Source organism: Rhipicephalus sanguineus, chromosome 6 (assembly GCF_013339695.2).
Source record: "Rhipicephalus sanguineus isolate Rsan-2018 chromosome 6, BIME_Rsan_1.4, whole genome shotgun sequence".
NCBI classification, from domain to species: Eukaryota; Metazoa; Arthropoda; class Arachnida; order Ixodida; family Ixodidae; genus Rhipicephalus; species Rhipicephalus sanguineus.
This window is the reverse complement of record NC_051181.1, coordinates 165276513-165301602: the sequence shown is the minus strand read 5'-3', so window position 1 is coordinate 165301602 and position 25090 is coordinate 165276513. Positions and strand designations below refer to the sequence as shown.

Sequence of the window (25090 nt, the reverse complement as noted above, 5' to 3'; positions counted from 1 at the left end):
TGAATGCCTTAGAAAGGCGTCAGCGAATTTCACCCACAGGCACACAGTGCAGCATTTGATATAACTTAATAAAACATGATATTGGGTTAGCTGGTTCATACTGTGCAAAAGGTAAAAATGCTGCGCAAGGCAAAGAAAACAAGAGGACAGGAAGGAACGTCACTTACGCCTCTTGCACATTCAATATAACTTCTGCCTAAATCTTGTTGTGAGAAATTTCGGACAGGAAATACTGAATCCAAACAAACTACAAAAAAAGCCAGCAGAAGCCAAAGAAATCCATGAGAATGTGCAGGAAGCCAAGGGAACACAGAGAAATCCAAACCTCAGTTAACTCTCATTCACAATTTTAGCAAGAGAATTTGTAAGCTGAACAGTCAATCAGTCTGCAATTTCTATTAATGCAGGATTGTAGTAATCTGCATTTGTATACGTTGTTCACCATAACAATTTCATGTTAAGCAAAAAGTAGTCTGGAGTAGACTGTGGTCAATGAAAATATGTTTCGACAGCCCACACCAGACGGTATTTAGTTTGATGAACTAGCAAAAAATGTAACTAAAGAAGTGGGGCTATATGTTGTTGGGGTTCGGTGTCTCCTCCAAGAAATGGGCCACTCGTCGACTGTTCTCCAGCAACTCCCCCCCGGGCCACTCGCTGTGCTGACTTATAAAGCATTGGCACATGTGCAGTGGCACCCATAGCTGCATGATATCACCGCCGCTGTGGCTGATGGCAAGAGTGGTTATCCGAGATCCCCTCAATGTGTGCCAGTCAAGTAAGGCATAATTCATCAGTGAAGATGCACTATGTAGGAACTGTGGAATGCCTAGGTTTGTCTTTTTCCTGGCTCTTACACTCTGAAACTCCAGTCCCGTGTAATAGAAAGGTGTGTATTACTGTCTCTTACATTTTTCTTTCAGGCTGTCACATCTACAAACTGCAACAACACCTACGTAACGTTAACACAAACTATTTTTTTGCCATTTAAATTTTCACCAGGCGCATCTCACCCATACGCTTTGTAAGAAAAGTCACGAATTTAATAAAACCTGCAGCACCATACCAATAAATGTCCATAAAGGAAATGAAAAAGTATTTCCAGTCAATTTCAGTAGCACAGCGAAAAAAATCGAAAAGGAAAGACTCGCAGAAAATTATATGATGGAAAGTAGGGTGAAAAGTCTTCTTTTGTTGTTTGTTGGGGTACGCTTAACGTCCCAAAACCACAATATGATTACGAGAGGCGCCATAGTGGAGGGCTCCGGAAATTTTGACCACCTGGGGTTCCTTAATGTCCACCTAAATCGAAGTACACGGGCCTCTGGCATTTTCGCCTCCATCGAAAATGCGGCTGCTGCGGCCGGGATTCGATCCCGCGACCTGCAGGTCAGCAGTCGAGCACATTAACCACTAGACCACTGTGGCGGGTGCAAAAAGTACAGTACACTTCCCAGTAAGACCATTTTGTTGCTCTGAAGGACCCTTCGCAGCAAAGTTGGATAACACACAGTTCCTGGCCTCCGCAATTAGTGATTAGGGTGAAAAGTTGGGAAAAGAGGGCAAAATAACAGAACGATACCAGAGTTACTACTGCCTAACTTTTTTTTGCTATTTTTCATAATGTAAACACCCACACTAGTTTAATAGAGCATCTTGCTTGAATATTACCTTTTCATTTTGTCCAGTTCTCTGGAGGGCATCACCAAGGTGCAAGAAAAAACGGCCATCTATGACCCCTGGCTCCCTAGTTGCAATGCCTTCGCTCATATACTTGATGCCCCTTTCCAAGTCATTCCTTTCAGTCTTCAATATGAAACCATAGTGGACCTTTGCAAACCCATTGCTTGGGTCTTGTTTCAGAACCTGGATGAGCAAGGACACAAACTGAGCTGAAGCTGAAGTCAGATATAATCTGAAAGAATCATTGCTAGTTATTTATAAATATTCTCTATGTTTCTTCCAGATGAACCTTGATCTAAAGTCAGATTCACATGCATGTATACAGCAGGAGTGCACGGACACTACAAGCTGCAAACTGTGGCTGAAAACTTTGCTCATTTTCATGCTTTATTATTTCACAGTTGCCTTACACATAGGTGTACGCACAGGGGGGGCAGGGAGGGAGGGGGGGGCGGCCGCCTCCCTAATCACCTAAGAGGGGGGGGGGGCGCAAAATCTGCCCCGTACATTGACCCTTCTAGTCACATAAGAGGGGGGGGGGGTGCACAATCTGCCCCATACATTGACTTAGTAGGGTGGGGGGGCGCTGCGATGAACCTTTGCCCCCCCTGATGGGGAACCCTGCGCACGCCTATGGCCTTACACAACATCTACGGCAAATATTTAAGCTAAACAGCAACAAAATGCAAATTTATAAATCATGAAGAAACAATAATCAAAACCACGAAGGGACAGTAAAACTATATTGTAACTATAACAACTATATTGTAACTATATAACAGTGCTAGTTGTCCCATTGCCATACTTTTGTAATGACCTGTAACCATGATTACATTGTTGCTATGGTAACTTCATGCTTAGGACAAAGCAGGACAGGTAAAGAGCTTCTGTCAATGATTTTTGCTGCAGCGGCCTCATAGGACTTTTCTTGCAATGCTTTACCAATTGCATAGCTTTTTTTCCTTTTTCCCATGCTTAAAATAAAGCCCCTCAAAATCATTAGAAATCTGTCATAGCCCACTGCTTACTCGTCCCTGCAGTTTTCTTTTAAATGTAGAAAAGAGAGCCTACCGCAGCACAGCGAGCTGTAACCAAGTGAAGGTCATCTTATTTAAACGTGCTCTACAAGCGTTGCATTAACATTGTGGCTGCAACGTTATTACAGTGTTACATAAGGAAAAGAACACAGGTGGCTTTTTCAGGAAGGCATTAAAGAGACTCTGAAAGAGTTTTGAACATTTTGTAAAAATGCATTGACCCAGTAGAGTGAGTCCTTGGGATCATTAGCAGACCAGTTTAAGCTCTCTGCATAATGTGCATAATTAACTATAAAGCTTTAAATCTGTGAATTGCTACAGTCGTAGCAGAGCTCTTTTCAGCCATCCCTCCCCAAGGCACATTCTGTGGGTGAGCGACATCACACAGGCAAACGGCCTGTTTGGACATCTTACTGATGTCACGGATAATTTTTCCAATTCACCGTGAACAAATCCTATTCATGATAATTGGAACACTTAATAATGTGGTGTATTAAGAGAAAGAGAGTACATAATCACAATTTACTACTACACTTGGCAACTTCCAGAGGACGGCGAGCTTCGTCTGCCCGTATTACAACATGCTGTCTTGATGTGAGTTGTGTGACCAGCGTCGATCTCAATTTTTCTTTTCTACAGCGCCATGAATTGCCCCCATTGTGTTGTGGGATGTAGATCAACTAAATTGTGACATGCCAAGCTACGACATCGTGCGCACGTGCAAGGTGACTGGTGAGCGAAGTCACTGGTACAGCAAGCATCGGACTCTTGCTATCTGATCAACGCCAGGATACGCGTGTTTGCGGCCATTACATCATCCGTGAAGATGCCATCACATTACCTGTGTTTACGCTTAACAGTGATGTAATATTATGGAGAGCTGGGCGAGTTGGTTTGAGGACATTATTGGAAACATTTCGGCGCACACAATAGATGAAAACAAAAGGCGAGAAGACACGGGCGCGTAAGCAACCCATCGATTGTACTAACAGACAAGGAGTTCACCTTTTTGAGTCGTACTTGACTTTTACATTCTGCTGCACGTTGCAGGTATGACTTCTGCAAAATTACTGTCATGATGTGTTTTTTCTTTTGATTTGCTTGTTTGTTTGATTCTTTTTACGCACATGCGCTCTTGAGCTACCCTGGGTTATATATTCCACATACTTCCCTCAATAAACTGAGTTGTGAGTCACGCCCGTGTGTCTTCTCGCCTTTTATTTTCGTCTATTGTGTGCACGCCGAAATGTTTCCATTAACGGTGATCATTGTCAGAGAGCTAAAAATAAGGAAAGTGAAAGGACTTATTACAAGTTTTATCATGATTTTGGACAAGGAGTCCTTTTTTATGTACTATTCTAAGTTAAAATTAAATAAAAGTGTCGGGTTTTGTGTTCCAAAGCCGCGATTCTGAATTTTAGGCCAATAACAATGGGGGACCCAGGATTCCTTAACATGCACATATATCTAGCTCCATGGTTGCTTTTCTATTTCACTCCGATCGATTTGCTGCCACCATGGCTGTGAATCAAATTGACGCCTTGTGCATAGCAGTGCGACCCCACATCGAGCACCATCACCACTAGACCACCATGGTGGGTAACACCATATCAGATAACTGCCACCACAGTGGATACCATTCTATCTGTGATAAGCCCCTCGCTTCTGAAGATCAAACAAGTAAGCTCTATTAGTAAGGTGGCACGACTAAACCATAGCTTACACTTGTATACTGATCAGGAACATATAGTTCAAAGGAGGAGGAAACACCTTCTCAAGCAGCTGGGCAGCAACTTTTCCTTGGCCAATCATGAGGTAGGACACTGCCATTTGATTCTTGATTCCAACATCCTCTGGGAACTTGTTGCTCATTTCCGCCTGCAGTTTTATAGCTTTGGTAAAAAATCCTGGAATGTGTGCAGAGAGCTTGCTTGCACAAAAACACGGTCTCATGCAATGCACAAGCACTGGCACGCAAATCCTTCTTGCTTTATAAGACAGCTGCTGATCCAAAAGTAGAAAATGATGCCAGAGTTTCTCAAACATGCAAAAAATTGTCAAACACAACGTTTTTCCATGTGGTCAGACCAAAACCTGCTGGGTTTCTCGCCATGGGGTTTGTTCACAAGATCTTCTCCACAATTCATACATACTGCAGGTAATGGTCACATGGCAAGGTTCTCCCCATGGCGGGCGGTGGTGGAAATGCCGCTCACTGCTCCACTTCACCGCCCATCGCTCTGGTTAAGTGCCCACTGCTCCCTTTGAAATGCATGCACGAGAAACTCAAAAATGGCAACTGTGAGTGTGTAACAGCAGTGGGTAGAGAGCCTACATATGAGACTTGCATTACAGTGAGCTTGTTGCATGCATGCTCTCTACCAGCGGGCCTTGCAGCCTCAAAAATAGCTAACTCCACTGCGAGCGTCACTGCGTTCTTGCTTGCGAATCTCGTCAACCCTAATGCATTGGGGGCAATGCATTAGGGACGTGCAAAGACGTGCAATAGCTACCAGAAATTCACGACCAGAAATTAAATGTGCCTTTGTGCCAACAACGAGAAGCTGTCTAAAAATTTGAAATTGTTAAACTTAACATCTCGTGTCATAATACTTCTTTAATTAAACAAAAAGAAATCACTGAAAACAAGACTTGCGATTTCAGAGCCAAGTCGGAAAATGTATTCACATACTTAATACAGTAGCACTGAGTTATATGAGTATGCCAAAACACCGCTAATTAAAAAAAAGGAAAGGAAGAATGCAGACTGCCGTTGAGAATGGTAAATTTTAGCCTTGTCCTTCTCTGCAGCCCTCTTATTTGTTTCTTGTGTCTAGTTGCAGTAACGTGCCTCCTGCCATCATAGTTGTGAACAGAGGAAGAGTGGGATCAGGGGAAGCCAGTTTTCAACACAGCTCCCCCCCAATTGGTCAAGCCCAAAAGAAAACAAGCTTTGCAATGGATGCGAAAATGCAAATTAAGCTGCAGCGAAGTGCTGCTCACAACAGCCAACCTTCGGTCCCTGGCTTTCAGGAGTAACAGCACAAAGTAAACAGGTCTCGGAATGCAACATCAAGGTCTCTGACCGCAAATGTTGTCAAAAACCCTGCACATCAAAGAATGATGGGACAGCTACAACTGAGCAAGGGTATGGTGCAGGCCTGGCACCCCCACCAGATGATTACGGGGGCAGCCACCACCCCTGCCCTGCCCCCCCACTTTGCACACACGTATATGGGTGTCGCTGTATGTGCCAACTTTAGATGATTCATTGTGTTTTCTTCATTTCTTAGTCAATTTAAGTGGTGAAATAAGTGGAGTACTATCTAATGTACACAACCTGTGCTCATTTAATGCAGCTGCAAGTGCACTTACCTCGGAAGCGCATGCGATCCACAGCCTTGTTTCCTGCTCTGAGGTACAGTTCTCTGCTTGGCAACTTCATCACATCCAAATATGCCTGAATGCTCTGCTCCAGGATTGAATTGCTCTTCCTCCGCTCAGCAATCTTCTCCAAAGCCAGTGCTTTGCCATAGCTGGCTATGGGACTTTGTGGGTCAGTTTGGAGGAGCTGCTTAAACTTCTCAAGGGCCTTTTCAGGGGACTGAAAGGTGCGACTGACTTAGAGACTATTACACATCTACTGTCCCCTGCGCACCTGCCATTATAAGGAAAAACTACTAAGTGTGGTTATGGATCAGGCATTGAACATTCCTTGCAAACACACATCTCTATGCGATCAGTCAAGTCAGAAACACAGTTAGGTGAAAATAAACAAAAATAAAAGTTATTTCACTGCACTGCTGTCGTACCACACAGACTTGTAAGTATATCCATCACACAATTCTCTGAAGTAGCAGTCCACACAAAAAGCTGAACATGCAATCCATCATCATGTGAGCTAGCACAATCTTTCAGACAGGAAAGAGACGAATGTGGCAGCGTTTCTCAATCGTGTTGTTTTACAAGACAAGTGTTGAAGATTGGGCGAGCTGCTCTGTCGTACTTGAACTGGTTCCTGTGAACTGGCATCAGTTCAAGTTGTTTTACAGGAATATAAAAAATAACTGCATTCAGGCTTTTTATGGCAATAAATCTTTCCGACAGATTAAGATTGACGAAACTGATATCATTGGTAGAAGTCTCAGTACAAACACATGTCTAGTACCAGAAGCTTTTCTAATACTATCAAAAAAGGCAAGTGTTCCATCTAACAGCCCTTATAAACAGTATTGTGCATGTGCCCTTTGTGCCATGTTTCCTATTTATTTAGAGGCCTTTTTCAGTGAGTGTGAGTTTGTGCAGGTTGAAATTTGTTGCACTACCTATAGTTCAAAGTGTGTCGAGCACACCAGGCCATGAATGAGTTCTACATGAACCAACTACAGTTGCTGGCGACCTTTTTCAGTGAGTGCGACATTTAGTAAACAGAAGGTCACACATCACACAGTGTGCACCATCAGCTTTTGCACTTTTCACGAAAATCTAAGGGCTCAGAAGAAAGAAAGCAGGAAATATCAACAGTGCACACCATGTGATGCGGCATAGGTTTTACCTCGCAAACGATAGTTCAATGTGCAAAATTAGGAAAAAGGAGAGATGCGCTCTATCTGGTTTGTGTATCTTCTTTTGTGATGTCCTATTTGCCAATTTTACGGAGTAAACAATTGTTTACAAGAATGCGCCAACTAGCCCCTCCATATATTCTGTTTTACTTCTGTGCTCACCGAACATCACACTCGCTGAAGAAGATTGCCAACAGACGTGAGGGGGAACCTCTTGTGCTTAAGGACGCAAGGAAGCTGCCCCTATTCTGCCCTAGTGTTACCGGGAAAAAAAAGAGCTCTTTGCGACAATAAGCACGTCTCGCCCTTCATGAAATGTGCTGTCGGCTTGATGTAGTAGATACCACACAGCTGCGGAAAGGCTTACATAGGCCAAAGCGGACACTACATAAATGACAGAGGAAAGGTGAATCTGCAGGATATAAAGAAGAAGGAAAAGCCTAATTAGCAGGGCACTGTCATGCACTTGTAATCTCAGACTTGACGAAATTAAGATTTAGAATAACTGCCATTTGAGCGTGTTGGCTTACGATGGAAAATGCACAACTAGAACGGAGACCAGAACAGAGAACGGAATCTCTATTCTAGCTGCCCTTTACCCATCATGAACTTATACCAACACGCCCAAATGGCGGTTATTCTCAATGTCCTTTCAAGTACAAAGGGCTCTTTTCAGTGTGTTAAAAAGAGCTTTGTCCGGTGTTTTCACCTAGTCTCCATTCTAGTTGCACTTTTCCCATCATGAGGATTATTGTTAAAAGCAGAGGCTGGATTTTTAGTCATTAAAAAAAGCTCGTTTTAGGCACCAAAAATAGGCAGGCAAAACAACATTTTAGGCCTCCTATATTGTAAATATAGGCACAACGAATTTTCACATAAGTACAAATAATTTCGAACGAAGACGTGCACGACCTCTACCTGTGACAGGAAAACAAAAATGTTATTGCTTAAGATGGCACAAGGGCAGCAACAGTTGAATGTAGCCGTGCAATTGTGCTTTGTCCTGCACGGTTCGCGGAACACGGTCTCGCCCACGTTCTGCACGGTGAGTCAAGCGTCCACTGTCGAATCAACACACTCCTGTGTCTTTCTTTTCGGCATGACTGAGAAGGGCAAGAGTGGATAGCCAGATCGCTAAAAGACTAGAAGGGAAGGATTCCTCCTATAGACCTTTTCACAGAAGAGAAAAAACGCCGCCATGCTGGGCTGCGCGCGGGAGTACAGAGGCTGACATCACAGCCTTGGCAGTGCATTTTTGGGGGGTCACACCTATTTAGCACAGCCCAGGGAGCCATCTGTGAAAAGGTCTACTGGCCAGGTCGAATCGCGTAGAGTCAATTTCTCCTCTGGCATTGGTGTAGCTAGGCGGGTTGTTCACCCCCCCCCCCCCCCAAACTACTTCAGTTTTGCATGTGTATATCTACATGCACACATACAAACGCACACACGAATAGATGGTTAAGCCCCACCCCCCCCGGCGAGAAAACTTTCTGGCGACGCTACTGCAATGAACACCTTAAAAGTAAATTACAAACAAAACAAAAGCTGTGTGCACATCACACTTTTTTCTTCTTTTTTTTTTGCTCTTCACTCTCCTTTCCGCTCACGGCTCTCCGTGGTTTTGCATTCGCCAACCACTTGTGCCATGTTAAAGCGGCGGCAAATTCCAGTCAACCCCATAGTTCTGAACAGTCAATGTCGTGCGCTAGCATGAATAATGGTCTCAAACTGTACCCGGGAGCAAAACTTGAGGCTAAATAGTATTCATATAAGTGCCAATTTTGAAAATAGGCATTTATAGGAATTTGTAAGCATTTAGGCAAAAACGCCAAAAATAGGCATTTATAGGCACTATGAAAACACCATAAAAGCCCTTCTTAACCTCTAATTCATGCTCATATATCAAAATGGTGCAATAGGAGTGCAAGGAACAAAACAGGCATTAGCCTAAAATACGGTCTCTAGTTATAAGTTGCAGCACAAATGCACGTCTAGTACTAGAAGATTTTTAAAGACGATAGTCTTTCTTGGGGAACTTAAACGCAGAAATTTTGGTCTGTCTGTCTTTCTGTTTGTCTGTCTGTCACCCAATTCAGCCACCCGGCCAAAGTTGAACCACTTCCTTACCGCCCACCCATCTTGAACACTGGTACGGCTGTTCATACTTGTGAACGTTGTCGATCAAAAAGTAAATATTACGCATATCTGAGGTGCAACATCACTAGATAAGTATTAGGTGGTGTGTTCCTTTAATAGAAAATACATAGATACATAATTCTAAAGACCCTAGTTTCTTAAGCTGCAGCTGCGGCTGCGCTGAAAATGCCATGCTATGCGTGCCGACGAACATCCTCTGCCACGGAGGAAGGAAACCCTCTGCACAAGCTCATGTTTCCCGATGTATTGCCAGATGGCGTCCATATCTCACGCAGCGTAGACGCAGCGCCTCCTCTATTGTTTTTACACGGCATTTGCAGCGGAGCACGCAGATACGCGGCCAATTTTTTAATATCAGAGTAACCCATCTACCAGTTCGTATAAAAGAAAGAAGGTTTTTATTGTATGTGTAGTTACTGCTTTGATGTCTTGTCTTTGTGTATGTGCCCTTTGTGCCACTTTTTCTACTCATTTAGTAGCCTTTGTCAGGGAATAAACAGTCCGAGCTAAGCAAATCAGCTTTGTCCAATCTCACAAGGTAAATTTGCGCTTGTCCTCTTCTGTGAACGTGTCGAATTTTTTGCAGTGGCTATAGTTACAAGTACAACCAGTTGGTTCGTACTGAGCCAGTAATATACTGTGCAACCACAAAGAATGAAAAAGAACAATGATGTGCTCCGTTCTGCCTCTCAATCGCTTTTGTGCTTGTGCATTATGTTACTAGTTCTTTTTGTGGCAACTATTGCCTGTAACTCTTGTTATGAGAAATAAAATGAGTAATTTGGCCCTTCAAAATTCCAAACGATGGGTATATATTACATGAATGAAAAATGACAATCCAGTTTCCTATCGTCTATAAAACAGACAAGACAAATGAAGCTGCTGTGGTGCTGTAACTCACAATTAGTGCAAACAGGTCAGGCAACGTGCACGACTCATTCGACAAAATTGTAGTGTTAGTGTCAAGTGCACCTAAATTTCTAATCTTCTTTACAGCACCTGAATAGAAACCAAGGTTCTAAAGAACAGAGAAACTGGAAGGCAATTAATTACTTAGGGTTAAATGGCAAAATGGTAGCATCAGTTTTTAATCACTGTCCACGCTTTATGATGTACACTAACACAGCCCATTTCTCTCATACTGGGTCTAATAATACGCTCTTGCACACAAATTAGTCTTTTTATCAAAAATTAGAGTCATGCAACATGAAATGCCAGTATGTTGCTTCATGTGACAAATCCTTCTAAAGTCCAAATAAAACAGGTTAGTCTTGATAGCGCCTGCCCTTGACAAAATTATGATTGCGCCAAGAATAGTAATTTAACTATGTGGCAGCAACAGATTTCCAGATAAAGATTGCCTCACACTAATTTTTTTTCTTTCCTACACTATGAGACAACCACCCTCCCTACAAGTCCCAGAATATATCATCCATTTCCTGAAAAGAAAACATTAGCCTTCAGTGAACTGAACTACACAGCATGCACTAAATGTGTCCACCCATTTTTACATATATACAAAATCTTGAACAGCTTACTTACGCTAATTAAAACTAGTGTACATTTACTAAACCTGAAATTAAGATGTCTTTACAGAGCATGATCACTTCCGCATATCTTGATCTACATCATTATCATCATCAATGTCTACCTATCTCATGTTCACTGCAGGACACAGGCCTATCCCAATGATGTCCAACACACACTGTCCTGCGTGAGCCGATTCAGTTTTATGCCTCTAAATTTCTTAATTTCGTAACTCCACCAAACCCTCTCCTGCCCTCAGCCGCACATCTCTTGGTAACCATTTTGAAACTCTAACCATCGGTCATTGGCACAAACCGGGGGGGATTCCCCCCGAAATCTTTCAATTTTGCATGTGTGCATACACATGCACACATAAACATACATAAAGGGTGCTTGAACCCCCCCACCCACTCCTCAGGTGTTCATATGCAGATATGAACACCTATTGACAACATGTGTGATTTGCTAAATATAAGCCACTGTTTGAAATGATTCTTGTTTTACCATTTAGCTGTTGAAATCACAGGCAAACCCACCTGTTCAACTAGTTCTTCAGATTCTCTGAGCTCCTTCTCAATCATTGCATCATTACTTGTCTGTCCTTCAAGCGGATCTGGCGTCAAAGCCATTGTTTCCAGTGAAGATGTAGCCACCTCTGATGCCGGAGGTGAGGAAGCCTCTGCAGGAATAAGTGCAAGGCATTCGTGTATCCAGGTGCTTCAAATGCCACCCCCTTTCGCCCAGATTTTTTGTCTTTTGACCACCACTGTGCTAATACATGTATTAAAAACACATATACATTCATGCAGATTCATGTAAATTCTATACACATATACATTCATACACATATACATTCACGTAGCACTCTGGTGTTTTATTCTAGTGAACATATTTCTATTAAAGGACCCCTGACACCAAAAGTGAAACCTCGAGATGTTTGTGTTTGGCTTTCCTGTATACGGGGGCACTTCTGACCGATTATTAGTGGTGAACGTTGCCTTTAAAGGGACATAAAGGCAAATAACAATTTATGTCAGAGTGAAAGCTCAATGTATGACAACGTCTAAAACGGCAATATTATCACCAGCACTGCTCTACTTAACGAGAAATTAAGCTAAATGTATCACACGATGAGCGCCACGAGCGGGACATTGTGGAAATGATCCCGATGACATGACAGAGTCTGACTACAAATTAATCAGTCATAATCAAACTAGCTGCAATAAAAAAAGAAGCTTCCGTGCATCAAGAGACGCAATGAAATGCTGCTTGTTCATTTCTGTTTGGTTCATGGAAAAAAGAACCTCTTTGGCGCTGCCATGGGGAACGGCACGTGTGGTTCAAAGGTTCCGTTTTCGTCGAGCTGCGCTTCGCCCGGCGCCCTGCTTCGCTCACGCGGTCGCGTCTCAGTGGTAGTTTCGGTATCGCGTACTGCCGCGTGTGTCCTGCGCGCTCGTGAAAGTCGCTCCGACAGAAAGTTCGAAATGTAGCATGCATGTGATGTTGTCGGATGCCCGAATGGTGCACGCCGCCGCGCAGTAAAGGCGGGCAACGTTGGGCACGGCAACAGTGACGTGAGAAAGACTGCTTTCAGGTGGGTGATTTGAAGTGCGCTAACGCGATGCGGACCACTAAAACGTGATTTTATTTCAAAATAAGTACTTCCTTGGCACAAAAGTAGCACTACGAGGTTTCTGGACCACTATTTCAACAATCAACGTCGACTTAATATTTGCCTTTACTGCTCCTTTAAGATATTTTAATTTGGTTTTAAAGTAAGCGTGAATGCTCATCTGAGTTGGCTGCACCTCGCGACGTTCCACGAGTAAAGCAAGTATTGCGGACGTGACAGAAGGTTTGCGGGGTGCACACAATACCACCAATGGCACCCGGCGAGGGCTATTGTTCCTCACCCCTCTGACTCTGTTGTCCGGCTGCTCTCGAGGTAGTTTTCATGAAGGGACATGTGCTTAACAGGTTTAACCCATACCAAGGCACCCACATCGTTTCAATCTCTACCGCGTGCGGGCCCCGATTTGAAAACTGCGCTTTCAAAGTCACCACAGCTTAAGTGCACATGATCATTGGCGCTCCCCCGCATGGGGCGCTAGTTTCTTATGGTTTTTAGGCAGGTGTCTTGAAGTGACACTCAAATGGTCGCAATTAACTACACTAGCATTAGTTATACGATAGGTTAGAGCATTTACGATTCAATTTAGGGATTACCAGACACAAAGCTACAAATTACAGTAAAAAAGTTGCAAACAAAAATTTTGCTGTCAGGGGTGTTTTAATGCTGATGGGATGGGTGGCCAGCTTCAGATTGTGCATGCGAGTGTTCTGTCCTACGGATTAAGCTAATCAGATCTGACTGAAAGTAATGTTTTCAAAGCTCATCCCTTAAAGGGGCCCTGAATCACTTCTCCAAGTAATCACCAAATGACTTCAGCATCGAAGTTTACAGCCTCACGAATCGAATTCCTCAAAAATTTCTTGAGTCCATCAAGAATGAGTGGCATTTGTCGCACGCCTTAAGCGCTTCCTCTCTTCTCTCGCCCTGCCAAGTGCATTGGAAACTACACAGGGAGGGATGACACGGGGAAAAGAGCTACGTCAGCACACTTTATGACCGTGTACACGCATCAGGAAATGCGATCGCTCTCTCCCGATTCCTGCATGCGCCAGCATTGTTACTGTGTTATTTATAGCACACTGCAGGAAAAGGTGGCATCACATGGTGACAAGCCATGGCAAGAAGGGCAAATCCAAATGCCGCTTCTGATATACAGTAAAACCTCGGTGATACGATCACGGCTCGTACGAATTTCGGGGTGATATGAATTTTTCTGTGGTCCCGGCCAAGGCCCATTAGCCTACAATGTATTGTAGTTCGGTTGTTGCGAACCGATTTGCACCTCGCGACATTTGATACGAACGTACGTTAGCACACAGGTACGAACAGGTGCGGCCTGCGCTGTCGCAGAAGACACGGCACTCTCGCGCGGGCGCGGGCATGCGCTCTGCATGACCATCTACGGTGCGTCATTGCCTCCGAGATAGTGCGCGCGAGCTTTGGAGGCCTTTATGCGCCTTCGCGTTTAGATTACAGATGACGTTGACGTCGCACTTTTGTTTTTGTTTCTTTCGACGCGTTCATGCGTGCTCCTGTGCTCGAGGCAGCAGCGTCTTTTTACTGTTGTTAACACGTGCCTGCCACGTCAATGCAAGTCATGTCCCCGCAATCAGACGTTCTATGAATCAAGACTGAAACTTGGGCTGTGGGTCCGTTATAAAGTTCCATGAAAGGTGGACGAGGACCCCAAGAGACGAAGCGGACGGTCTTGGCGAAGGAGCTTGGCTTCTATCTATCGTGTGCAAAGGACTCCTTAAGCCACTTTCGCCGCAGTACTCTAGTGTCATGCAAAAAAGCATGGTAAGATTAGGAAGGGGCTACTAGCTGTCACGGGGCACAACACACCTTGTTCATTAATTGCACATGCGCACATGCACCGTATATCTACGAGTACAAGTATGATCCTTGACGTCTAAAAACTTTACTGGCAATCATTGAGAGGCGTTCATGACGTCGCTGCGGCCCTGAGAAACACTAAATCAAAACGTATGCCAACTTTCCTTTGTCACATACTAATTTTCCATGCTTTCTGGTGATACGAATTTCGGATGATACGAATATTTTTGGTAACCCCGCAAGATTCGTATCACCGAGGTTTTACTGTATGTAAGCTATCATCCAACAGCAGCAATCTGCTGTTTGATGACATACAGCTGGCATCTCACCCATGGAAGTGAGTGTGGACGAATCCTCTGGTTGAAGAGAGGGCCCTTGAGAAAGCGAAAACATTGCACTCTGCTTGCTGCACACGACTACAAACTTTGGCTGAACTGTTCACAGTAGTGTTTGCTGTTCGTAGAAAGAGTTTTTTCACCAAGACCCAGGGATGGTTCAGGGCCCCTTTAATTCATTTGGCACACGCTCACACTGTAACATTATCATTCATACTTCCATTGCCATGGCAAACTATAGCAGTGTTTAACGTGAAAGCCTGCTTGAACAAATAACCTTAAAATGGGTGAAAATACACTGAAAAATGCCTAACAACGGATGTCTGTTTTTGTAAGCAGAACACTGAGCAATCACAAAGTTTGTTTCCTTTAAAAGTGAACTAAGCGGTGCATAAGTGCGACAGTTTCATTATTGCTCCAGATAAAAATATAAACTATATTAACTGAAGCGTAGTTTCATAATGAACTCTGCTCATCATCAAATTAGTTCTGGTAATGTAAAAGAAAATATTTTGATTTGAGTATGCTTGAACTACCTGATGATTTGAAAATTTTCTGGTATACTTTATAGAAGTTTTGCTATAAACAACAATCATTCTCCCGCCACAGTTACCTTTGTAACAAGGCATATTTCCGAAAGCAAATATAGGCATCCCAGTCAGATGAAGCTCAAAATCCTAGTAGTACGGTGGAGAGGATGATGAGATGAAGAAGCTCTTTACAATAACCAGCCTTATGTAGACGACAGAAATGAAGAAAACATCCATCTAGAACTTACCTGACACTTTTGTTGCCTCTAAGGACAATGCTTGGGCACTTTCATCGTGCTTAATCTCTGTAGCCTTAGATGGCTCCAGTCTCTCAGTGGAGCTGAGAACATCTGTTTGTGTAAATGTTGACGACACTATTTCTGATGTCTGCCCGAAAGGCAATTCCATGTTTTCAGTGTTTGGGACAGACCCAAAATGCTGCGTTGGTGTCTGGCTACTGTCAAGCTCAGCTGCATGCTCAGAAGCCTGCAGTGGCTCTGTTGGATCTGCACAAAAACAGCAATATGATAGGCATGTGTTTTGATGTATTAGTAAAGCATGTTTTTGCAAGAGCACACTAAAAGGTCACTTGCTAAGTCACAACACAAATAACTGGCAATTCTACGCTGTATTTTCCGCACCAGCTGGCTACGATGTTATGGAATCCAGCAGTTTTAATGAAGAAGTTGTGAGATTAACACAAGCAGGTCTTCCAGAGCATGTTACTGCGCAAGTCTTTGAAGCCAACAGGCAACCAAGCTGGAGATGATGAACAAGACAAATATGCTGTCATACCGTATGAGTGGCACACAGCCTCAAAAACGTTGCCAAAAGATACAGTGTAGATGTCGCCCCACAAGCTTACAGCAATGTGTGCAGAGGTACGGAAGAGGATTGATAAACAAGTCAAAGGTCATGGCGGTGCTCATACTGACTGAGTTGTAACACATACTTTCAAGTTTACAGATTGCAAGTGTACCAGATACCGCCATTGTGTGGCAAAACAAAAATAGGCCAGAGCGGAAGATGCATAAACGTTAGACTAGGAGAACGCAAACATTCATTATCTGTAGTAAAGCCATTTTCCATCCCCATCCATTTTCGGGAATGAGGCTGTTCACCATTCTTTCAGGACATAATTCTTTAATGCCAGAGACAACAGCTTGCAAGGTAATGATCGAGGCTCTCTATATCAGACAAGAATTGGGTCAGGGGGGGGGCGAAGGTTTATCGCAGCGCCCCCCCCCCCCTACTAAGTCAATGTACGAGGCAGATTTTGCGGCCCCCCCTCTTAGGTGACTAGGGGGGGGGGTCAATGTACGGGGACGATTTTGCGCCCCCCCCCCCCCTCTTAGGTGATTTGGGGGGGCAGCCGCCCTGTGCGCACGCCTATGGCTGTGCCCGTATAATCGGGAGGATTGCTCAAAATCAAAAAGTCTCCAGAGCAGATCAGGAGAGTTGGCAGCTATGCCGAGGCCCCTGTCAGGCTGCCTAACAATCAGCTTCTAGTCCTCTATGTATGTACATAAAGTGAAAAAAAAGAAGAAGAAAGAGACGAACTACAACAGCCTTAAAATTAAGAACATAACCCAAAATTATAAGATACACAAGACAAATGATGGATTTGAAATGATTTGCTAAACAAAGAAATACATATGTGAATACCTGTGTTCATGGTTCCTAAGTTGATGCTTTGCTCTTTACTTCGGACACTTGGTCCTAGTTCATTAGAACCCTCCTATGGACAGAAAAGGAAATTACGACGACAATGACACCAGGCAAATCCTGTTGAGTATAAAATATAAAGTACCAAGACAAGGAGAAATGCGCTTAGTGGTGGGAAAGAACAGAGGTCAATGATAGCCAAGCCTGTCTTACATACAGTAGAAGCAAATGTTCCTTACCGCAGTGGTAGCATAATGCTGACTTTCAACTTCCATTTCCTCCTGGGCAACTATCAAGTCGTCATTTGCTTCAAGCTCAGCTTCATTAGAAAATGTATTAAAAGCTGAAAATGAAAGAAAAAAACAATGACGTGCACAAAGCACCACATACTTTTTTACATCCAACAGGTCTATAGTAAACGTACAGGTTAAATATATTAAGAATAAAGTAATACTGCTTGCCAAGTTCCCCAAAGGGCTTTCCTTCATTGAACTAGTCTTCTTACTTCGGGTTTTCCTGCTACTGTACTTCACTTTAAAACAATGCCGCCTCACGTCTATGTTATGCGTAAACATCTAAGCTGCAGTGTACTCTCAAATGTCAGAATGTGGCCCTGACAGCTTCTGGGACAATATCACTTCACGATGCTTGTAGCAGTATACTATATTACCGTATCATAAAAGTTTTCAATTGAGCTCCTCAGGCCTGCCAACAGAATGAAATAAAAAAACACTCCAGGCAGTATACAGTTTTAAAAGCAGCAAAAGGCCAAATCATCTGGAGCGACAGTTGCGGCATTAAACGTACATAAAATCGGCTCACACGAAGAACTTTGCAGGGCCAAAATGACAGCTCCGACCATTACGGCCAAGGCGATGAAAACAACCAAAAACGTAATTCTGGCAGTTGTGCTCGGTTCAGAGACGGACGCGTCATCTTCCAGCTCGGAATCCGAGTGCTTTTGGGGTTTGTGCTTTTCCTTGTAACCTTCGTCAGCCGTTCCTGTACACAGGTAAAAAGGAGAGAAAATACAAAGAAAAGAAAATAAGCAAATAAAAAAGCTCATTTGGCGGCATTTTGCTTACTCGTTAGAACGGAATAAATAACTAATTTCATTTGGTGAAGGAAAGCGGTTGCTCATAATATTCGTGCAGTGCTTGGGCATTATCGGAACAAGTTCTATAAGTAGAGAACTTCTCTAGAAGAGCGACATTAAACGAGAGTGAAGATTGAAATAAAGCGACCTTGTTGAGGCAGCCACAAGCAACAGGCCCATCCCAAGCGCGCTTTGAAAAATCTGCGGTCATACTACGGCGTAAGTTACACCGCTTATTCTGACACCAATGCAGCCGTTTGGCGACAAACACACGTCCAGCAGTGCTTCTTGAACAATTGCGCTGTAGGCAGCAAGACATTTGACGCTGAAAATAGCAAGGTTAGTTTAAAAATACCTTTCTCCAACGCTGCTTTGCGCTTCTTGCGGGAACGAACTTCGCGGTCCGACATCTCGGCGCGCACGGTGCTACTTTGCTCAAGGAGCTTTACAAATAAGTCACGGCTTCAAAAGAACTGGTTAGGACACCGGCATTGTGATAATTGAGGTGCAAATCACTTGTCACACGTATATAGGAAAAGTTACTGCCGTCTCTCCGGATGGATCTGCAAACGGGACGGACGGAAAACGAAGCACCGTCGATTCTTCGAGCGCGACCGTGGGCGATCACGCCAGTGTTGACGACGGCACCACGACTTCCACCAAGAAGACTCGCGGTAACATCAGAGGTAGCATGGTACGGTCACGGTTGCTCAAGAAAAAAAAAAAGTACATATCGCAGGCGCAACGCAATCTCTCCCACCGTGATCGAGTCGTAAGGTATGCCGCTTTCAACCTCCCCGATTTTTCAGTTTGCATGTGCATGACACAGATATTTTTTTTTTTTTTTCTGAGAGGCGGGGGGGGGGGGGGGTGCGTTGTCATCAGTCGTACCTGTCCCGTCACTGTTTAAAGGGGAGGGTTATGACCACGCAGATTGTTCACGATAATGGCGGCCGAATGGGGTCTGCAATAGATCTTTGCCCCCCCCCCCCCCCCTAATGGGGAATCCTGCGCACGCCTATGCTTGTAAAGGTGCAGCTTTTCTTTAACTTCAGCTTAATTCCCAACCTGTAAGAAAAAGCCTCCCACGATTAAAAACTGTAATCTTTCTTGTAAAGCATGTTTACGCTCGCCGGTGATTTTTTTACATAACACAATCATGCTGAGCTGGAGCAATCGGATTCCTGCTTCGTTGTCAATGGACTCCAACAAATCGTCGACACAAATAAATAACGGTAGATGATCGGGAATTCTTCTTTTCTTTTTTTTTTTTGCATTTTGAAGTGCAGCGTAACGAACATTTTCGGCACGTCAGAAGTATCCTTAACATTTCAGGAAGCTCGTGCTCTTATAGTACCTTTTGAAACGAAAAGCACATCTCACTTTCGTACTTCGTTTCGGCTCTTTGGACAGATTTCAGGTTGCGTCACAACACAAGGGTTTCTCATATCTGCCGTAGCTGCCTTGATACAAGGTGCGTCGCTTAATTTATGGTGCGAATGACCTCACGATGCTGAAGCCTAAACACTGATAAAATTTCAAAAAACGGCTTCAGGGTCCCTTTGACTGTCAAGTAATTCAAATATGATGTTTGAAAAATAAACCTTGGGGGGGGGGGACACTTGCAGGGGGGCGAAGGTTCATCGCGGCGCCCCCCCTCCCTATTAAATCAATGTATGGGGCAGACTTTGCACACCCCTCTTCTTAAGTGCTGGGAGGCGTCCGCCCCCCCTGCCCCCCCTCTGCGCACACCATATGCATGTCCCCCCTAGCCTGAACAGAGGGGGGGCAGGACCCCCTGATCCCCCCACCCCATGATTTACGCCGCTGACCCCCGGACCCTCACTCTCGATCCGCCCATGGTATTTAGACACGCCCACATTGGCGCACACGCAGGGGGGAACTTCAAAAAAGACAACGGACAAGGTGAAGAGAGCAGACGTACAGGACGCGACGCAGGGGGGAGGGGGCAAGTATCATGGGCGTAGAGTTTTCATTTGGCAGGAATTCTCTTCGGGGGGGGGGGGGGGCACTTACTGAAAACTTTGTCTATTTGAGAAAAACACCTATTTTCATTATTTATTTCTGGTACCATAATTTCGGAGGGGGGCTCTAGGCCTCCGCCCCCCCCTTCCCAGCCTGGCTACAGGCCTGGGTTTCGGAGGTTCCGACCTCCGACTTAAAAATTTTAACACGCGTTAAAATTGACACCGACATATCAAGAATCGTTCGAGTGGGTGGCTCCACATTTATTTTAATCGACTGGAGGTTTGCATTGTTGGGACTGCATAGAACTAAAGATCAGTGCGTGGTCTGGTTGGTACATGGGGCTCGTGGAAAAACCATGAATGAGACACCCATATTTGAAGTACATGAGAATGAGGAGGAGGAATACACGTTTATTCACAACAACAACAAAGAAGGCCACCCAGTTGCGCTCTTCCTCCAGGCTTGGCACGACCAATGCGAAGCCGCCATGCCAGGGAAAGGCAACGGCACTTGCGAGAAGAGCCCGAAGCAATCGAAGCCCTCCGAAGGACGACGTGCCCGTAGATCTACGCTAGGTGCGAACCATGGTGCGAACGCTCGGTTCTGGAGTTTCGACATTCGTGTCGTGACTAACCCATAACTAAGCTAGCTAAAGCCTAGCAACAACCTAGAAGCAACCAGATCACAATCGTCCAGTTTCTTAATGCAAGCTTCGCCAATTTTTCTGTCTTTTTCGTGTCTCTTTCTATGTCTGTCTCTGCCTTTCTTTCTCTATCTTTCTATGCCTTTCCGTTTGTGTCACAAACGAGCACGTCAATAAGGCGCGCGCGCGCCGCTTTCAGACGGCAACGGGAATTCACGGCTCCGAACAAGCGCACGCAACGAAAAACAAACAAACAACTATTAAAAGACGCCGGCGCGCCGCACACCCCCTCACCCCAACCGACAGTCTCCGATCAAACAAACGCCCGGAAAAGCCTGGAACCATCTCGAGGGAAAGCATGATGCGACGCCGAGTGACGCCACCGCGAGCGGAATCAACTAGAAAATTCTCGCCCTTTCCCTAGCTTTGGCTGTGCTGCACGCCGGAGAACACCCCCGACGCTTCTAGAACCCGGGGGAGAGGAAATAAAAGCGTGCACCGGAGTCAGTCAGGCAGTCAGTCGGTCCGGAGATGGTGAAGTTATGTAGAAGTGTGGCTCCGCCAGCCAAAGAAGACGTGGTTATGATGTTGTGCGGTCAGTCGATTGTCGCGATCTGGAAGAATCGGATGACGACGCCGTGTGAGCAGTGATAAGTTACGTGATTGTTTCCTGGAAGAGAAACATTCGGGGCCGACGACGTAAGGAGGTAACGACAACGATCAGCGCTGGAGTTTGCGTGAGTGTTTCCTGGAAGAGAAGCATTCAAGTACCGTCCAAGAATTGTGGACTGGATACGCTTGAATATTCAGGACTTTAACTGTTCTTGAATAGTTGTAATGCATGAGATTGCATTTGTAGCGCGTGATCTGTTTGTTTAGTTCCCCTTGTGTTAAAGGGACCGACAACCAACTTTTGTGGTACCCGTTTTCTTGAGTGCAATGGGAAGCTTACCGGTCAAAGCTTCTAATCACGGAGTGGTAACGCGGAGAACGCCGTAAAACATTTGTAATCAGAGTTTTTCGATCTGCAGCGATTATGCAGTCTTAATATTAGATGCTGCAAACAGTGAGAGGTGAGCGCGATAGCGATTATACGCCAGCAGTGGTGACAAGTTATGCCCTAAGTATGAAAAGGCAATGTTACGTTTTCAAAGCCTGCGGTACCGCGACTACTGCTTTCTAGCCTATTAAATTATTTTACAATAGTTATAGCGTTTTTCTGGGGCTTCTTATAGAAGTACTTTGGCCGTACACAGGTCGCTTTATCACATTTTAGTCAAGCCAAGCCAAGCTAAGCCTTCAAAAACGAAACAAGTGGTAGGATACACCAGCAGTGCTGTTCATGAAGTGGTAGCAATCCTCCACAGAACAGTAAGTCGATGGCATTTTGCGAGCAGCAGCGCAAACTCGCGTGGTACTCTTCAAAAGTCCGATACGACGAGAGCAGACGAGAGTCGAGCTACGCGGGAAACACCGCCGGACGCCGCTCGCATGCGCCGCAGCCTCCGTTTCACTGGAAGCCACGAAAGCAGCGCCGCATCTCATGCTTTACTTCTTTTACCTTAGAAACAAACGGGAATTGACAATAACATACATATTCAAATTTTCAGCCCTCGTTCTGGTGCGTGTAAAAGCATTAGACTAGGTACAACAAAGTGCTTAAGACTGCATATGTCTGGTTCATGGCGCTCGCGCTAGGCGGCGCGACATACCGGTTTTTGTTGCTTTTAAACGCGATTTAAAAATATAAACCCTACTCAGATCGCGGAAAGTATTCTGGAATCTGTCACTATAATTCACGGCCTTTTCATTTCCACCAGGATCTAATCACCCGTTCTGGCCAGTTGTCGGCAGTGGCGGATCCAGAGGGGGGGCGGTAGGGGCGATCGCCCCCCCCCCAAAGCATGTGTCAGTCCTCCCCCCCGCCTGCCTGCAGTGCCTGTATCTCCTCCTCCCTACCCTACCCCCCCCCCCCCCCCGCTCAGATGAAGGAACCGCCCCCCCCAAAGTTGGCACCTGGATCCGCCCCTGGTTGTAGGTCCCTTTAACACTATCTGAGTTATATTGTAAAGTTGTAAATGATAGCAGCCGAGTGTGCATGTGTTTGTGATGTTTGTACTGCCTTAACTTAGAATATATTTCGTTTGTGTTATCGACTCTCGGCTCTGACTCGGTCTTTGGACCACAACCGGCGTTCGCTGGCGCACTAAAAGGACCAACTCTAAGTTGTCCGCGCTTTCGTGGTGCGTTTCGGGGGGCCGATACGTCCGCCCTTGGAATCCGCCCGGCGATTGCCAACCCTATCAACGGGATTAGTGACAGTTTGTATTTACTTCTCTCTTTGTTTCTCCTTCTGTCTTGCGCTCTGTTTTTTCTATTTATTTTCGTGTCTGTTTCTGTTTCTATATCTTTCTGTCTTTCAATCTTTATGTGAAATTTATTACATTTCTCTCTATTTTTCTCTTCGTCTTTCTTTCTACTGCTTTCTCTCTCTCTCTACTTTCTCTTTCTTTCTCTCCTCTCCATTTTCTCTCTCTCTTTCTTTCTCTATCTCGCTTTCGCGTGTTTCACGTGCTCCACTTCGCCGAGCAGTTTTTGCTCGCACCTGCTGTACAGCGCTGGACACATTTGATGCGAATTCGGATGCGATTCGCCGTACGGCTGTTCGCGCCAACAGCCGCATCTGGCAGACGTCCAACAGGTTCCAACAGCATGCGGAGACGATTCGCACGCCGCGCGGGCACCCAACCTGCTGAATGTAGCCGTGCGGCCAGGTGCTGCTGCTGCCGTACCGGTGTGGCGGTCGCAGCCAATGGCAGCGCAGGGGACGTGTGACGTCACGTCAGTGGTGGCGCCCGTGTCACTGGTTCCCATGTCACAGGCTAGGGTGGCTACACAGGCTAAGGAATATGAAGGACAGTAGATGGGCCGCAGACAAGGTGTTCCTTTATTTGTATTGGAAGAGCGTGGACACAGTGGAGGAAAAGAACAGGAGGCTCCCTAGTAAATATACGGCTGGTACAGTAAGCAATATGTCAACAAAGAGCGTTAAGCGAAAAGTCAGAGAGGCGGAGAGGCGGAGAGGATTTACTGGACGGCAGCTATGGAGAAAAAAACCGGCTTTGAGTAACTACCGAAATGGCAAACATGAAATAAGGAGGGAGGCATTTTACGATAATTCAAAGGGAAGCGCTTTACTGTTTGAAGCGAGATCGGGTTGCCTTAGAAAGCGTAGTTATAAAGCGAGATTCAGTAAAGAAGAAGAAGAACAATGCACGTGCTGCGGGGAAGATAAGGAAATGGCGGAGCATGTTCTGATTGAATGTGGAGAATGGAGATATCCACCCAGGTGTACGTTTGGGCACGAGCCTACATGAAGCCTTGGGTTTTAGAGACGACAATGGAAAGCTGAACACACCCGCGATTGAAATAAGTAAGAGACGGTTACAGTATTGGTGGTAGAAAATTAGAGAGAAGGGACAAAACTAAATATTGGAAAAAAAGGACATTCTGCCGTAAAGGGCAGAGAACTGGGCTGAGAATTTAAGTTCTTTTTTTCTGTAGTAAGATAGATTTAATTGAAGTAGAGACAGTGGCCAACACTAAGAAAAAGAAGAGTAAATGGATTTTTTTTTTGTCGAGCCTGGTGGCATACTTGTCACCCTCCCGTCATAAAGGGGACGCTCATAGCATCCATCCATCCATCCATCCATTCCTCGCCACTCCGATGGCCCCGATCACCCTGGCGTTTGCGGATATCGCCGTTGACGTTGGCATGAAAAAGATTGGATAAACTTTGTTTCCGACATGAACTAATTCATTATTGAATAAAATGATGCTCGAAGTGTGCCATTTCTGCAAAGCGACGCCCACTTCCGAACTACTAGCGAGATATCCGCCGCGATGGAAGACCATTTCGCAGGTAAACGAAGCGGGCCGTCTCGGCGAACCGGCACGCTTCGCTTCCACCTTTGCTCTTCACATCGAGGCCGTCGAGAAAACCATTTGCGCATGCAAACGCGTCTCATAAGAGTAAAAGTTCTCATAGTGTTGATAAAAATAAACGCTGGACGATGAGCTCGCGTTTGATCGCGAACGGCGCTAGCGACAGCGTCCGCCTTGCTACGCTCGGAGTCGTGAGTGAATGCGGGCTGTTGAGATTTTTGTCGCTCGCGAAGGCATAGCTTTATTGGCAATGTTCTTACAGAACGAAGCGTGGCTGTGTAAGGTTGTTTGTTTTCTACTCAATGAAGAGGATACGATGTCTTCCGAGCGTGCAAGCTGAGGTGCAGCGTGTGGGCGGAAGCGCTGATTGCTCGTTCGCCCCAAGTGTCCTGAATCATCGTATGCCGCGTGTGGCGTCGCACGTCGGATCGTATGCCGAATTGCACCAT

General features: G+C 45.1%; 1 protein-coding gene across 1 annotated transcript in view; it reads right to left on the bottom strand.

The window, feature by feature from the left end:
* Positions 1-18694, bottom strand: part of LOC119396993 (aspartyl/asparaginyl beta-hydroxylase) — a 36866-nt gene extending 18172 nt beyond the window's left edge. Inside the window, exons 1-9 of the mRNA XM_037664396.2 lie at positions 18420-18694; positions 17791-17970; positions 17208-17311; positions 16969-17041; positions 15552-15809; positions 11506-11648; positions 6096-6324; positions 4491-4627; positions 1672-1866 (exon numbers count right to left, since the gene is read on the bottom strand). Coding sequence (XP_037520324.1) covers positions 1672-1866; positions 4491-4627; positions 6096-6324; positions 11506-11648; positions 15552-15809; positions 16969-17041; positions 17208-17311; positions 17791-17970; positions 18420-18474 — 1374 coding nt within the window. The 5' untranslated portion in view covers positions 18475-18694. The remainder of the gene's footprint in view (positions 1-1671; positions 1867-4490; positions 4628-6095; positions 6325-11505; positions 11649-15551; positions 15810-16968; positions 17042-17207; positions 17312-17790; positions 17971-18419) is intronic.
* Between the last annotated feature and the right edge of the window lie 6396 nt (positions 18695-25090).